Source organism: Phascolarctos cinereus, unplaced genomic scaffold, assembly GCF_003287225.1.
Source record: "Phascolarctos cinereus isolate Bilbo 61053 unplaced genomic scaffold, phaCin_HiC Scaffold_726;HRSCAF=1367, whole genome shotgun sequence".
Lineage (NCBI taxonomy): Eukaryota > Metazoa > Chordata > Mammalia > Diprotodontia > Phascolarctidae > Phascolarctos > Phascolarctos cinereus.
The window spans coordinates 408,449,893-408,466,049 of NW_027556098.1; the positions used below are offsets into that span (position 1 = coordinate 408,449,893).

General features: G+C 53.3%; 1 protein-coding gene across 11 annotated transcripts in view; it reads right to left on the bottom strand.

Moving 5' to 3' along the window:
• The window catches only part of SIPA1L3 (signal induced proliferation associated 1 like 3), a 161,039-nt gene that overhangs the window by 66,121 nt on the left and 78,761 nt on the right, over positions 1–16,157 (bottom strand). For all 11 annotated transcript variants that reach the window (XM_078145812.1, XM_020978877.2, XM_078145806.1 and 8 more), the window contains 2 exons: positions 2,191–3,975; positions 1,452–1,582 (listed from right to left, as the gene is read on the bottom strand). In XM_078145812.1, coding sequence (XP_078001938.1) covers positions 1,452–1,582; positions 2,191–3,655 — 1,596 coding nt within the window. In that variant the 5' untranslated portion in view covers positions 3,656–3,975. The remainder of the gene's footprint in view (positions 1–1,451; positions 1,583–2,190; positions 3,976–16,157) is intronic.

Genomic DNA, 16,157 nt, shown 5'->3' on the forward strand with positions numbered 1-16,157 from the left:
CTATGAGGTCCTAATCACTTCACAGAGGAGACAGGAGCTCATGGAGGATGACTGGCTTGTCAAGAGTCCCCCAACCATTAAATGTGGGGTGTGGGTGTCAAAGCCCAGGCTTCGCCCTTCCCACTGCAGCCAACGGCCTGACATGTAGCCACTGTGGGAGGCATCGGGAGATGACGGACGAGACAGAGGGACCGGCAGTGACAGAGAAAGCTGGGGCCTGACCACTGGGCCCACCAGAGAGACTGCTGAGGCATCTTCTGGGTCAGGGGCCTCTGTCTGTACGGCCTGGGAGCTAAGAACGGCTCTGACATTTTTAAAGAAGATTTTGTTGTCTTTTTAAAATGTGAAAACTGCCACAGGCTGTACAGAAACCACAGCAGGAGAGATCTGGCCCACGGGCCGTCGTGGCAGACTCCTCACCTCTGGGAGAGAAAGCTAGGTGGATCTGCTGTGCAGCCTGGTTTGTTTTCTTTCTTTCTTTCTTTCTTTCTTCTTTCTTTCTTTCTTTCTTTCTTTCTTTCTTTCTTTCTTTCTTTCTTTCTTTCTTTCTTTCTTTCTTTCTTTCTTTTTCTTTCTTTCTTTCTTTCTTTCTTTTTCTTTCTTTCTTTCTTTCTTTCTTTCTTTCTTTCTTTCTTTCTTTCTTTCTTTCTTTCTTTCTTTCTTTCTTTCTTTCTTTCTTTCTTTCTTTCTTTTTCTTGACAATTGGGGTTAAGTGACTTGCCCAGGGTCACACAGCTAGTAACTGTCAAGTGTTTGGTCTGAGGCTGGATTTGAACTCAGGTTCTCCTGCCTTCAGGACCGGTGCTCTATCCTCTGTGCCACCTAGCTGCCCCTGTGCTGCCTGGATAAGACAGGCCTCCACTGGGGCAGCTAGGTAGTGCAGTGGATAGAGCTCCAACCTAGGAGTCAAGGGGACCTGAGTTCAAATCCAGCCTTAGACACTTGACACTTACTAGCTGTGTGACCCTGGGCAAGTCACTTAATCCTGACTGCCTCACCAAAAAGAAAAAAAAAAACGATGGGCCTCCACAAGACTTGTGCACTAGTCAGGCCACACTTGAATGCTGCCCCGGCTGTGGGGTCCATGTCTGAGGGAGGCTGGCTGGGACTCTATAGGAGGAAAAGCTTCCTCACAATGAAAGCTGTCCCAGAGGGGAAGAAGGGGCTGCCTGCCTGGAGCGGGGTGAGGTCCCTGTAAGTGGAGGTCTGAAAAGAGAATGACCCCATGAGCCTACAACCTCCTACGAGGCAGAGGGTCCTTGCTCGGGCCCAAGCACTCCATGAGTCAGACACTCAGATTTCCCCCAGCTCTAAATTCTACATCTCTGGGGCCTGCAACCAGAAGATTCTCGACCACGGGGTTTTACAGGCCTATCGTGCTGGCCTGGGTGCAGGGCAGGGCCCGGGAGTGAGCCTTACTCATCCTGCATGGCACGGGGCAGAGCACATACCTCACTCGTCCGGAAGATGATTCGGTACTGATACTGCGGGCCGTGGTCCTTGTGGTCTTCCAACTTCTCCCGCTTAATGCTCACTGCAACGGGCCCCAGCTTCTCGTCCACGCCAAAGTAATTGACATGCTCTAAGGCAGAAAAGCAAGCGTTCTCAGGTCCCGCGGGCCAGCAAGGGTCCAAAGTAAACTACTGGCAGGCTTGAGCAGAGGGGGACTCAAGCTATACCCTGGGACCCTGGGACGCTGGTGGAACCTGCAGGATTCTCAAGCCCGGGAGAATCCTAAGATCTACACCTCATGAACAGACCCATGATTCTGATTGAGCATAAACTCCTCAAAGGCAGAAACCATTTCTGCCCTGCGGATGTCTTACTATCCCGAGTACAATGCTGGGCACACAGTAGGCTTTTTATAAATGCTCACTGATTACAATCAGTGCCTGTGCTGGGACATAAAGGCTAAACTTGTTGGGGGAAAAGGGGTGAGGCCCTGCTCTGGGGGCTCACCTTTCCTACTTTCTGGATCATCGTTATTACTGTTATACTTTTTTGGCTTCGCGTTTTCTTCAAAGGGTTTTTCTTTTCTCCCCCGGCCAAGGGGTGCGCGGGCCGCCAGAAAACTAGTCCCACTCCAGCCCCCTCTCCCAACCTGAGGCGGCTGCCTGGGGAAGGATGGGGCAGGGACACCTCCAGCCAGCACGGCCCTGCCCTGTATCCCGCCACGCCTCCCGCACTCACCTCGCCCCACAAAGTAGTCCCGGTAGTAGCGAGCGCCCAGGTCCGCGTGCTCGATGCTGTAGAGCCGGAGCCCGGCCTGGCTCCGCGGCACCTCCCCGGGGGCCTCCAGCACGGAGATGCTGGCGTTGGTGCAGTAGGTGCCTGGGGTGGGCTCTGGTGCGCCCCCGCCTGGTGAGCCGGCCGAGGCTCGGGAGAAGCTGACATTGCGCTCGCTCACGCCCCCGAGCTCGTTGCGGAAGTGCGGGCAGCTGAGGAGCAGCTCGCTGCTGTTGCTGTCTCCGAGGTCCTGCTCCAGGTTCTCCTTGTAGTTCAGGTCCTCTGTGCTGGGGAAGGACGGGTCCGCCGACGCCGCCGACGCCCCTGTGGTTGTGTTCCGCCGCTGGGCCGCCGCCGACAGCCGGTTGGCAGCGACCTGATTCGGGTCAAACAGCATGCTCTGGACGTCGAAGTGGGCGAAGCTCTTCTGGCAGACCCAGGGCCTGCTGCCCTCCAGGAGCCTGCCGCCACCCCCGCTGTCATCGGCCTCGGAGGACACCCTCCCCGGCAGCTCACTGTCGACCCTGGCGCTCCTCAGCTTCCGGAAGATAGAGGTGTCGCTCGCGTCCCCGCCCTTGGTGGCCTTCTTCCGCAGCTTGTCCTTCTCCTTGGGCTGCAGCAGGAAGTCATCCCTGTGGGACTGGCCGTTGCGGATGGCCACCTTCGAGCCGCCAGCAAAGTGCAGGTGGGAGGCCGTGCCTCCGTCAGCTGCGAGCAGCTCGTTCAGCTTTTCAGAACCCGGCCCGTGGGGCTCTGGCTTCTCGCTGCGAAACTCATTGAGAATGTCAAAAAGGCTCTGCTCCGAGATGCCCTGCATGTCGATGGACGAAGTGCTGCCGTATTCCCGGAACAGAGGCAGCCCCCCCACGTACCGGGACCCCCTCGCCTCCAAGGGCTCTTCCACATCGCACTCACTGAGAGTGATCTCACTGTTGCTTCGGTTCCGCAGAGGAATAAACCCTCGGCCCGGAGACCGCGGCCACCCATCCTGGAACTCGACGTCCTTGGACCTCCTACGTGACAAGCGATGAAAAGCTCGAGATCCTGATGCCCTGGAGCCGCTGGAGAGAGGCTGGCCGTTCTGAGAGGGCCTGGGCAGGAGGCCCTCTCTCCCAGCTTTGGCGCTGTCCACGGTCTGGGATGGGATGGAACTGGCCTGGTCCTTCAGAGCCTCTCGCTTCGGGGGCCAGTCGGCCACCCTGGCACGCACGCCCATCTTGGGCATCGCAGGGGTCGTGGCGCTGGAGCGCGATGCTACTGCGTTCTCGCTGGCAGGGGGGCCAGGCTGCTGTGAGCTACCATTCTGGGCCCAAAATCCAGAAGGGAAATACTCCCCTCCGTGGGGGACAGGGAGAGGGTCGCTCCCTTTCCCCCCTCCACCACCTCCCACATCCACACCTTCATTCTGAATGGGTCGATATGTCGTCATAGTCCAAAAATACAGCCGGGTTCTACAGTCCTCCTGAAGGCGCCACGCATCTCTGAGGAGCCAGCCCTGAGAAGCTTAGCCGCTGTTCAGAGCCCTGGGGCCAGCGGTGAAGGAAACGTTCTCCCGACAGCCAGGGTAAAGACAGAGTGCTTTGGTGGCCCAAGTCAGCGACATCGCTGGGGAGGGCTGCACCATGACACATTCCAGCAGGCCGGCAGCACGCTCACTCCCGGGAGGCCGGAGCTCCGACCCGTCTCTCTCCTTCCAGCTGGTCACAGATGAGGAGGCTCTTGGGAGGCAGAAGCACGTGCTGAGCCGTTCTGTAAGGGGACAAGGAGAGGGTGAGAGAGAGAAACAAAGGTTATTCCCTCTCCCTCACCCTTACAGGAACCTCAATGGGCTTTGTTTGCCCAGTTACTGGTCTGGTCTGGCCACCAGTCTCTAGATGACCCCTTCTGAATGAGCTACAGAACAAGGGCTCTGCTCTGGGGCTACTCTGGGGCCTGTGTATCCACATGGAGAGAGTTCTGGGGCTCAGTAACCCGACATCTTTACTTTCACTAACTTTTGGTATCCTTTGTAATTCTACAGATTTCATTTTATCCATTTCAGCACATCATTTGGGGTCCACAACACAAAACAGGTGAAGAGCCCTTGATCGAGAGGGACCACCTACTTAATGCCAGAGTTATTAAATCAGCTTCCAGCTTCTGGGCAGTGGAACCAGGGAAATTCTGCTCTGTCCGTTTCTAAAAAAAAAAATGTTTTCTTCCTGATATCTTTTGTTGATATATCATCTTCATTTCCCAGCACAGCCCCCTCCACCCCTACCCCGGTAGCTGTCCCTTAAACAAAGAATGATAAGAAATCTAACCCGGCAGTTGCTCAGAGAAGTGGGGCCCTGCAGAAGCCAGCCTGCAGCCCTGCAAAGAAGGTGCTGGCACACTCAGTTCTCCCAGGCAGGGCCAGGCTTGCTCACTGTCATCCACTGAACAGTCAGTTTCCAGTCCAGCCACCCTTATTTCCCTTCTGGCAGTCCCCCCATCTGTTGTTCTCCGGTGGCCCTAAGTCTTCCCTGGTTCTTAGGCTAAGGTCACTGTCAATAACACTCATGTCCCACAGGCCATTCAGCCAGGCTCCAAAGGACGGCCACTGACCATGTGTGCAGGGCTTTGCTTCTAAAGGAAAGCAGTGACCACCTGGTCCATCCCCCTGCCTCCAGAGACAGCGATGAGCTCTTCCCTCTGCCCCTGAGCTGCTCCTCCTGCTAGCAGCGATGAAGCTCACAGCCCCTCATCAGAGCAGGGGGGAAGCAGAGGCCTGCCTTAGGCCCTAGAAAGCTATTCCCTCTTTAGCCCTGAACCTTTTTTCACATGGGTCAGACAATCCTTGCTGCCTTCACCGTCTCTTCAGACCATCTCCTCCACATCTATCCTATCCCATCTAACAGGTGTCAACCACTCTGCCATTTCCAAATTCCTTTTACAGATAATTTTCTCCTTCCTCACAAGCATCCTTGTGAGACAGGCAGGATAAAGATCATTACTCTCATTTTACAAATGAGGAAAGGGAGGCTCAGAGGGAAAAGTGATTTCCTCAAGGCCAAATAGCCAGTAAGTATCAGAGCAAGTTTGGGGCTCCCATCTCCAGAGGTCCAGGGCACTCAGCCTACCACCACCCTGCCTCTGAAACATCCACACTGCATGCCGGGCACCTAAGCCACCAGCTCTGAGAAGAACATCACTGAGGATTCCCAACAGTCCTTGAGTCAACACATTACTGAGCCCAAAACGGGACAGGTCTGTGCTCATCAGTACCCAGAGTGGATGAGCTGGGGAGGCTGCTGGCCAGGGGGAAGGCTGCAGCCTCAGAAGGAGGCCCACAGTCTCTGTGGGAGGCAGCCTGCCAGAGGGCTCAGCCCCACCCATAAGGGTGGTCCCAGACTTGGGTATAATGGGAAGCTTACTCTCTCTTCCAAGCCAGATTTTGTTTAGTTAAGAAAACAGGCACCCGGATGAGAGACCCTTGTATACACAGGCAGTTGCTGACAGACAGGATGGAGTTGGTCAAAGGGCACTGGGTGTCTCAGGCCTGGGAGAGCTTGGAAGGTTCCACGCTATACTCAGTAACTCACAGATGCATGTGCCCCCCTCCCCACCCCAAGCAGGTGCTGGGGCTCACCTCACCCCACCCTCTCGGGGATTCCCAGGGAGCCAGAAGCTGGGCTGGAAGAGACTGTCACCCCCCACCCCCCACCATGTTACAGCAGAGGCCGCTCAGGCCCGGGGAGGCAGACGGACAAGGTGCTAAGTCAGCCCTGGACAGTCCCTATTTCAGACTTCTCGCTCTCTCCCTTCCCCCAAACCTCCTTGAGGCATCAGAATCCTCCCACGCTGTCTACTGCTGCCCCTCTGAGACAGGGTCCCTGCCTAAGCAAAGGGCAAAAGTCAGGATGGAGCTCAGCAGCCCCCAGGGCCGCCAGCCACGTGATGCCAAGGCACTGAGGGGGGGGGAGCGCTGAGTAAGGGTAAAGCCATGACTCAGGTGCCATTCCTCACTGCCACCCGAGGCCTGTGCCCTGGAGCCGAGCCATGCAGGGCCTCACGCCCTCCTGCACCCACCCAGAGTCTTTCAGCAGCCTCGTCCTGCCAGCCAGGAGTCCCCCATACAAAGTAATCCCAGCTAATTAGCACAGAAACCTGCTAAGATCACATCTGCTAAGAGCAGAGATCAAATCAATATTTGACAATCCTGATTAAATATGAGACATGAAATCCTATTAAAAAGAACATCTGGAGAGGTCCCACCACCTCCCTCATCCCAGCTCTCACACTAGAAACAACAGCTCCCCCCTTCTCCCTTTCTCTCCTTCCCTCCCCCTTCTCTGTTTCTCTCTCTTCTTCCCTCCCTCCCTCTCCTTCTTTCTTCCCTTCCCCCTCCCCTTCTCCCTCCTGTTTCCTTCTCTTCTCCCCCTTCTCTCTTTCCTTCTCTCCCTCCCTTCCTCTCTGTCTCCTCTCTCTCCCCCTCCTTCTTTCTTTCCTTCCCCCTCCCTTTCTCCCTCCTCTTTCCTTCTCTTCTCCCCTTTCTCTCTCTCCTTCTCTCCCTCCCTCCCATCTCTTCTTTCCTTCTCCTCTCCCCCTTCTGTTTCTCTCCCTCCCTTCCTCCCTCTCTCCTTCTCTGTCTCTCTCCTTCCCTCCCTCCCCCTCCTTCTTTCTTCCCTTCCCCCTCCCTTTCTCCCTTCTCTTTCCTTCTCTTCTCTCCCTTCTCTCTCTCCTTCTCTGTTTCTCTCTTCTCTTTCCCTCCCCCTCCTTTCTCCCCTTCCCCCCCCTCTTTCCTTCTCCTCTCCCCACACCCGTTTCTCTCTCTTCTTCTCTCCTCTTTTTCTCCTTCCCTTCCTTCCTCCCTCTTTGTCTCCCCCCCACTTCCTCCCTTCTTCTCTCCTTCCTGGCCCTGCCCACCCACCCATCCACCCAGGAGTCCATAGCAACAGAGAGGCCGCTCTGGGGAAGCCTCTACAAGAAGGAAGGAGCCTTCTCACTGGGGGGACCAATGCATTCTGCTGGGCTGCCTTCCATCAGCAGATGGCCCGGTCCTGGTCTGAAAACAAAGGGTGGCAGGTAGCTGTCCGCCTGCTGGAGGCTGGGCAGGGGCCCCGTGACCAGGAGCAAGGAGCAGAACGCAAGGAAGGGAAGGACTCTTAGGGGTCCTCAAATCTAAGCTTCCTGGAGAAGCAAAGTGACTCATCCAAGAAAGGCAGGAACCAGGCCTCTTACTTCCTATTCTAGCTTTATTCCCACAATCCTTTTTTTCTGATGGTTCAGGAGATATTTCTGGGCCTCAGCTTCCTCATCTGTAAAATGGGGCCAGCTACGAGTAGCAGCAGCAGCAGGAGCAACAGCCAGTGTGCAAAGCCCTTTACAAACATTCTCATTTGATCCTCACGTCACTCCCATTTTGCAGAAAAAGAAACCAAGGCTCTTTGTCACTTCTAGCCACCCTGTGGGGGCTACCGTGAATAACAAAATGAGACAGTGTGGCTGGCCCGAGGAGGCGTCCGCTAAGTGTCTGTTGACCGACTGGCCCAGTGGGGAAGGATTTGGAGGAGAATCCAGCGGAGCCTGCAGCACAGGTGAGCACGGGGCTGGATGGCCACGGGGGCCTTCCATCAGCGTCCAACAGGGACACTCCTCAGGGTCCGCCCTCACGAGCCTCCAGCGGGCTATGGGGGAAAGCGATGCCAAGCAAGGCTCCTGGTGGGGATCCTGGGACCCTTCCCAGCTGGGTGCCTCCTTGGGCCTCGGTTTTCTTCTCTGCAGAATGGAGGGTTGGGGTTCACGACCTCTGAGGTCTGGTCCTCACCCCAGCCTGGGCCCTGTTCTCACTCAACACTCCCTCTGCCCCCACTGAAGTCACATTCCTTAAATACACCCACATTTCCTGGAACTGGGGACCCCCAAGGTCAGGTTTCTACCACCTGCCCATACGAGGTGGCCTTCTGACTCTGCCTGGTCCTGTCCTGAACCCCCTCAGATCCTCTCCCCTCACTTGGCTCCCTCCATCCCTTGACTCGAGGCCCTAGCGACAACCCGGCAGGAAAGGCACCGTGCCTCTGCCCTCTACTTGCTGGGTGACCCTGGGTCAGTCCCTTCTCCAGTGCCCAGGCACCTCTCTGAGACACCAAGTCACAGAGCAGCTGTCGATCGGCAGGGCTGGAGGGAGCTTCTGGTACCAAGAAAACCCCAGGTCCCTCTGGACCAAAGAAAAGCCAGCCACCAGCAGCTCTCACATCTCCTGTCTGTGTCCATCTCAGCTTGGACAAACTCCAGCTGGCTCCTCCCACTCCCCAATCCCCCCTCCATCACTTGCAATCCCGCCCCTTCTTTTTTAATATTCAATTTTATTTTCAGTTCCAAATTCTTTCCCTCTCCTCCACTGAGAAGGCAAGAAAAATAGAACCCATTACACATATGCAGAGTAATGCAAAACAAATTCCTACGTTAGCCACGACCAGAAAAAAGCAAAAAGAAAGGAGAAAAATGCTTCTCTCTGCCCTCTGATCTCACCAGCTCTCTATCTGGAGGTGGACAGCACATTCCATCATCACTAACATTTATAACGTGCTTACTGTGAGCCAGGCACTGGGTTAAGCCTTACAACAACCCTGAGAGGCGGGTGCTACGGTTATTAACCCCATTCCACAGTTGAGGAAACTGAAGCAAAGAGTTGAAATGACTTGCCCAGGGTCACACAGCCACTAAGTTATCTGAGGCCAAATTTGAACACAGGTCTTCCTGACTCCAGGCCCAGTGGCATGGCCCAGCTTCACCTCGGGATTGTGGCGGACCACTGTGCTGATCAGTTACTAAGTTTATTACAGCTGATTATCTTTACCAACTTGTCGTTACTGCGTCGCTCTTTCTCCTGGTTCTGCTAGCTTCACTTTGCATCAGTTCACACAAGGCTCAGGTTTCTCTGAAACCGTGCCCTTCCTCATTTTTTTCCCCAGCCTTCTTCCACTTTTCTCCCTTCTCCAGCGACACCGGCCTCCCTGCTGTTCCTCACACGTGACCCTCCATTTCCAGCCTCCAGGTGTTTTTCCTGACCGTCCTCTACTCCTGGAAGACTCTCCCTCCACATTTCCACCTCCTACCTTCCCTAGCTTCTTCCAAGTCTGCTCAAGTCTCACCCTCCACAAAATAACCTGTCCCACTGTCCTTCATGTTAGCGCCTTCCTTCTGAGATCACCCCAATTTATCTCGTCCCTACATCTTGTCAGTACATAGCTATCTGCATGGCATCTTACTCATTGGAACATAAGCTCCTTGAGGGCTGGGGCCGTCTTTTGCCTTTCTTTGTATCCCCAATGCTTACCACAGTGCCTCACATACAGTGGGCACTTAATAAATGTTTGTTAATTGAATGACTCTCCTTATAGCCCCGTCATGAAATCTCGCTCCAGGCTTCATCCCCTGTATACTCCACCTCCCAACTAAACCAGGCTCATCTCTTGAGCCCTACGACACTCTTAACACCTCCCGGACTTGTGTCCTGCTTACGACGCTCCTCAGGGAGGCATCCCGTGCCCGCCTGCCTCCCTTCTCTCAGCCTATGGAATTCCTAACTGACCATTACCTCTTCCAAGAGGCCTTCCCTGATCATCTGGTCAGGAACAACTTTCCCTGGCTCTCGTTCCAGGGAGAAACTGCTTTTCAGGTGCCATGGGCTATGTGTTTTGTCTGTCCTCTGGCACAACCTCACCAGATTAAAAGAGGCTTTGCCACCACACAGCCAGCTTCTTGGAGAGTCATCCCATCCCCACACGCAGCCTCAACGCTTGGGGAGACTGTACCCACCACCCACTGGCCTGGGCCATAGCAGAATCCTCACACCAACGCCCTCATGACCTTTTCATGTGCAAAAGTCTGAATGAGGGCATTCTCTTGATGAATTCAACCTGATGAGACTACAGAGCAGCGACCCTTTGTTAGACACTTGACATTTTAGTCCCTTTCACTGCATAATTACAAACTGCTTTCCTAAAGGGTTAGACTAATTTACAGTTCCACCAACAATGCATGAGTATGCTTGTTCTTTCCACAACCTTTCCAACACTGACTATTTCCATCTTTTGTCATCTTTGCCACTTGCTAAAAGGACAAGACCGACTCCTGATTAGGTCTCAGTGGCAGGGCCTGTTCTGAGGCATTCTGGGAAGCTCCCTTCTCTGCTGAGAATTCTAGGACCGCTTCTTGTCTAATTACTGTGGGGTGGAGAAAAGCCTCCAAAAGAGACTCATTCTCTCTTCTCTGGTGCCTAGTGAAGTGAAGCAAAAATTGCTGTCAGCTTCTGGGTGGGGAGAGAAGCAGCCAGCAGCCAGGCTGTCATGTGGCCTTGAACGCACGGCGCCGCTCCCTCTTCTGTTATACTGAGGATCCTCCTTTCTTGCTGTTAGGAAAGCGAGTGGTGGAGGCGGGGTGGGTGGTCCAGGCCCCATCATGGGACCTGTGAAAGGCTGGAAGAACCATCGGAGACCCAGCAGCCACGCTGCAGAAGGAGTGAGCCCTGAGGGATGATCTGCTGGATCCAGCCCAGAAATGGGTCAACCCAGCAGCCTAGACTTCAAAACCATGCCTCCTCTGCTGCTGGCTCGCCCTGGAACTTTCCAGGGTCTCCTCAGCCTGGGGCAGCCTACACAGGACACCCGCGCCCTGCTCATCTCGGAATACCCCTCGCCGCTCTGCTCCCAGTGCTGAGTCTGTCCTGGTGCTTCCACTCTAGGGAAGGGCCCTGGCTGGCCTGACTTCGTTCCCCTCCTGGCCCTCTGCATTTTAAAACTACGCCAACACTCCCCCCACCACCACCATGGCTACCTTCACCCCTTTTCAGATCTCTTGTGTGTACGGCCTTCTCCCCTTAGAATGTAAGGTCCTTGAGGGCAGGGGCTCCCTGATGCTCAGCACAGTGCCGAGCACACAGTAGGTGCCTAATATCTTTCTTGCATGCAAGACAAGACTAGACCACGTTCACAAGCTGGGGCGGGGGGCTTGGCAGGGAAGAACGTGCTCTAGTTGGGGGGGATTTCTGTACTTCGGTTCGAGTCTCTTCAGCAAACATTTAAAAAGTTAAAAGAGGAAGGGTGTGGAGAGTCCACTAATCTATTTCTGCCTTTGTCCTGCAATGAGGTGAGGGAGGGGAAAGAACTGTTTGTGCCCCCCCACCCCCACCCCAGGGGCTGCCCACGGCTGGGCTGGTTCTCCTGCAGAAGAGGCACACCGCACGCTGCACGTGCTTACCCAGGGGCCTGGGGAGCAAAGACGTAAGAGGAGACTTTCAGAACCCGAGGGATGGCAGCGGCACGGAGCCAAGGGGGACGGACGCTGGTCCCGTGGTCCAAGCAGACCTCCCGAGCAGACGGGGGTTGTGGCGGGTGTGCCCGTGGGCTTGCGTACCTCAACATCTTGACTTCCTACACAGTGTGATTCAAAGAGCCAGCCTTGGGTGAAGAGGGCACGGGGCGGGGAGAAAGAGCAGAGAAAAGGGGAGTTCCCAGGTAGTGTGCCTCTCAGAGAGGAAAGTGAGTCACCTACCTGGCTACAGCCATCTCGACACGGGAGAGCAAAGAAACTGAGACCTTGCTGCCCCATCCCCACTTATTCAGACACTGCAGGTCCTACGGGGGCATCAAACAACCCTAAAATGTGTTTGCCTTTGCCTGGGAAAAGCACAGACCACAGGGTGGCACTGTGAGTCTTGAAGACTGTAGGATCCTGCGGGAGAAAAGATTTCATCCGAATGTCAAACATTCTGATGAATGTTTATGGGTGGGCTATTGTGAGTTTCAAAATTTGTTTTCTGTATATTTATGAATTCCCGTGAGTCGTTTGGGGTGAATGAGAGGGCAGAATAAAAACTGTCCTTTATCTAGTATGTATTTGTTACCTTGTGTGCTTGTACAAGAGCCAGGGAGTCTGTTATTCTATACAAAAAAGCCAGACACAAACTATACTGGAAGATTTCCCAGAGGAAACTATGAGGAAAGACACAGAAAACCCTTTGGGTCCAGCCCCCCAACCCCTACTTGGTCCACATGAATCTTGGGGCTGCCTTGAAGGGCTAGAACATGGCTTTAGAGAAGTATTTCAGGGTTCCACTGAAAAGTCCTGGGCACCACAAAAGCCATGCAACTGTTTTGCTTCTGTTAATTTCCTCTTGAAAAGTCAGAACGGATACCATCAGAACACATTTTTTAACCATGACTCAGAATCACAACATAATAACCCTGGAGGATTCATCGTAGGCCAACTCCACCTTCCCAAAGTCAATGTGCTCAGAAAAAAGAATAAAAAGTAAATTATGGCAGCATTACAAAGAGCTGAGCTCTTGGCAATTACAATAGGCAATCACAAAATAATCACAGCCAACATCTAACGGGAATGCAAACTGACAAATGAAGAGAGGGCAGTGTTTGGGGAGCGGAGTAAGGGGGAGGGCACTGAGAGGCGGAGGAGAAAGCAGAGATCCAGAGACCCACTTTACACTCCTTTAAAGAGCTTTTCAAAAAGGATTTTTAAAAAGGATTGTCAGTCTTAGCTATTGGTGTTATTATACTACTGAAGTCCCAAAAAGTTAGAGTGTTTTTAAAAATATATACATAATGTGATGCCCTGATTACAATTCATTCTTCCTTGTTTCTAAAGGTGTCTCCAAAGCTCCAGCCCAGGGAACATTTAGAACCAGCTAAGCCACTTCATCTGAGGCCAAGCAAACGTTTCAGCAGAGCCACCTGAAACAATCCGCTTCCCCTCAGGGCCGCCAGGCTGAGAAGAGGAGGATCCAGTCCTGCTCACCAGCCAAAGCCAGTGTCAGGCATCATCTTGGTGACGAGCCTTCGTGCTCCTCCCCAAGCGCCACGCAGACACCGTGAAGAAGAGCATGAATGGCCCTCAATTCTGCGGCACTTTCCTCCCACCAGCTGTCAGGTCAAAAACGCACGAGCCTCAGAGAGGGGAAAGGACTTCGCCACGGTCACAGAGCTGGTGAGGACTGGAAGCAGGGCCCTTCCCAGCACGCCCTGCTGCTACGGTCCTGCTAGAGACTCAGCTCTTGGCTGGAAGCAGCCTGGGAGTGTGGGGAAAGGGCTGGACTCACTTAGGAAACTTGGGTTTAATGGGGGTTCTGATACTCTGTCACGGTAAGACAACAAACAAGCCTCAGCTCTTCAACCTCAGTCTCCTCAGGTGTAAAATGAGGAAAATAATCCTGGCCAGCCAAGTAGCCTCACAGAACTGTCACCAGGAAAACACTCTGTAAACCCTGCAATGACCCAGACAAGGGGCTAAATGGTATTAGGATCAGGAGTTTCAAACTCAGCCCACTCAGGGAGAGAGAACCAAGGCTAAGACAGCGAACGGAGCATCTTGCTTCCAGGGTCCGCGGCTGGCCAACTGGACCGTGAGCCAATGGTCATGCCTGGAGGTGCTATCTTGGTCAAACAGGCTGCCAGGAACTCCACACAGGACGTGCTGAGCCTTCAAACAGCCCTGGAAAGGTGAGCCTGCCTGGCATCACATCAAATCCCAGGCACTACCACCCAGTGTCCCCTAGAGCTGAGATGATGTCGGGAGGGTCAGGAAAGAACCACGCCCACCTTGTCTTCCCAGGGCCATGCAGGCAAGAAGAGTGCATGGGCTCACAGCCGGCCTCTATCACTTACTACTTGTGACCTCAGCAACCTCACTTAGATTCTCAAAGACCTAAATGTCCTCATCTGTAAACAATATTGTGGCTGGACTCAATGGCCCACCAGACCCTGCCAGACCTAAAACTATGATTTGATTAACACATGCTGAGTCCCTACTGCAATCTGTACTACATTCCAGGGTCTTCCTTTGGCTAATTATTTCCTATTTATCCTGTCAGCTAGGCAGAGCAGTGGATAGAGCACCAGGCCTGGAGTCACTAAGACCTGGGTTCAAATCCGGCCTCAGACACTTCCTAGCTGTGTGACCCTGGGCAAGTCACTTAACCCTGCTTGCCTCAATTATCTCACCTATAAAATGAGGCAGAGCAGGAAATGGCAAACCACTCTAGTATCTCTGCAGAGAAAACCCCAAATGGGGCCATCAAGGGTCAGATGTGACTGAAATGACTGAACACCACCACCAACAGCAATTTATCCTGTCTATGGCTTGTTCTGTATATCTGCTTGCATGCTGTCTTTTCCATTAGACTGTAGGCTCCTTGAGGGCAGGGCTTGTCTTTTGCTTCTTTTTGTATCCCTAGAGCTTAGCACAGTGCCTGGCATATGACTTACTGATTATATACAGATGATGAAAAAAAATGAGACCACTATTAGAAGAGATCATAGCCAGAAAAAAAGACATTTGCGGGGGGGAGAGGGGGGCAGCTAGGTGGCCCAGTGGATAGAGCACCGGCCCTGAAGTCATGAGGACCTGAGTTCAAATCCAGCCTCAGACACATAACACTCACTAGCTGTGTGACTCTGGGCAAGTCACTTAACCCCACTGCCTAGCCAAAAAAAAAAAAAAAGACACTTGGAACAAACACTCATAAGCATCTGAACCCTTTTTAGAACACAGGTCAAATCTATTTTCGAGTGTGACCCTCATGGAAAGAGACCTGGCTTTCAAGTCAGAAACTTGACCTCAGATCTGGCCTCTGATGCTCAGTAACATCTGCGGGGCCTGGAACAAGCCACTGACTTACCGGCCTGAAGTCTCCTAAGTTATCAGGCCAAGGCCTCTGAAGTCCCTTTCCATCTCTCTCCCTCCTTCCCTTTCTTTCTTTATTGGAGGCAATCAGGGTGAAGTGACTTGCCCAGGGTCACACAGCTAGTAAATGTCTGAGGCAGGATTTGAATTCAGGTCCTCTTAACTCCAGGACCAGTGCTCAATCCACTGTGCCACCTAGAAGCCCCTCCATCTCCTTTAAAAAAAACAAAACAAAAACCCTATGATTCTAATTCTCTATGCCTGGCAGGCAGGGCACAAATCCTTAACAGATGAACTGCACAAATGGGGATTTATGTGTTCTCTACCCCAGAAAAGAAGCCTGGAGAGGTGGGCAGGCGGGGAGTGCCACAGAAGCCTCTGACGGTCTGGTTTGTGGAAAGGGGTCTGGACTTGTTCTGCTTGCCTCAGAGGGCACCACCGGGAGAGACTGAGAGCCAGGGAAGCTGTCCCCACGGGAAAGGGCCCATTTCTCAGGGAATCAAGGGGAATTTCCCTTCTTGAGGGCTAAAGCTCTGGTGTTCAGAGTGCCCATCCAGGGAATAGCAACAGTAACCCACAAATGTTACTGACTCAAGCTTACTCATAACCATTAACACACAAACGTGCTGGGGTTGACACGCGTGGCCATGAGAAGCTGAGCCTCCATAATCCTGCTGACCTTCCTCAGTGACCTTCAGAAAGTCACCTGGCACCCTGGGTCACAGAGGTGTGACTACCCAGTGAGGTAATGGTGTGAAAGAGCTTGAACGAGTTTTCAAAGACCATACAAACAGCAAGAAAGGCTTGGTGCTTACTGCCAAGCCACGCCCTTGTTAGGGACAGTTAACTAGTCAACACTGAACAAGGGGTACAGATTACACCTCCTCTCTAACAAACACCACAGGAAGCATTTCCACGCTGCTGGCAGCCCACACTTGGGAAAACTAGGCACGTGTTTGTTTTTTGAAATTTTGTCCCTTGTTTCAAGGGCTTACTGGACTATTTTTACCATCCATTCAGTTTAAAATTTTTTCAAAAAATAAAAAGTGTGACGATGCCAAGTTAGAGACATCTGCAGGGCCCTGAAGGACATGAGGATCTAGAATCTTAAGCGATGGGAGAAAGCCCGCCGCTATCTGGGTCCAAGCACCCGCAGCCTCCTCCACTCCCCCCCCATTCTTTGCCATCTGCAGTGACCCAGCACGACCAGCCCCCTCAATTGTTGTGGATGGGGCCACTGTCGCCTGGCTGAGCCCAAATCTGCAGTCCAA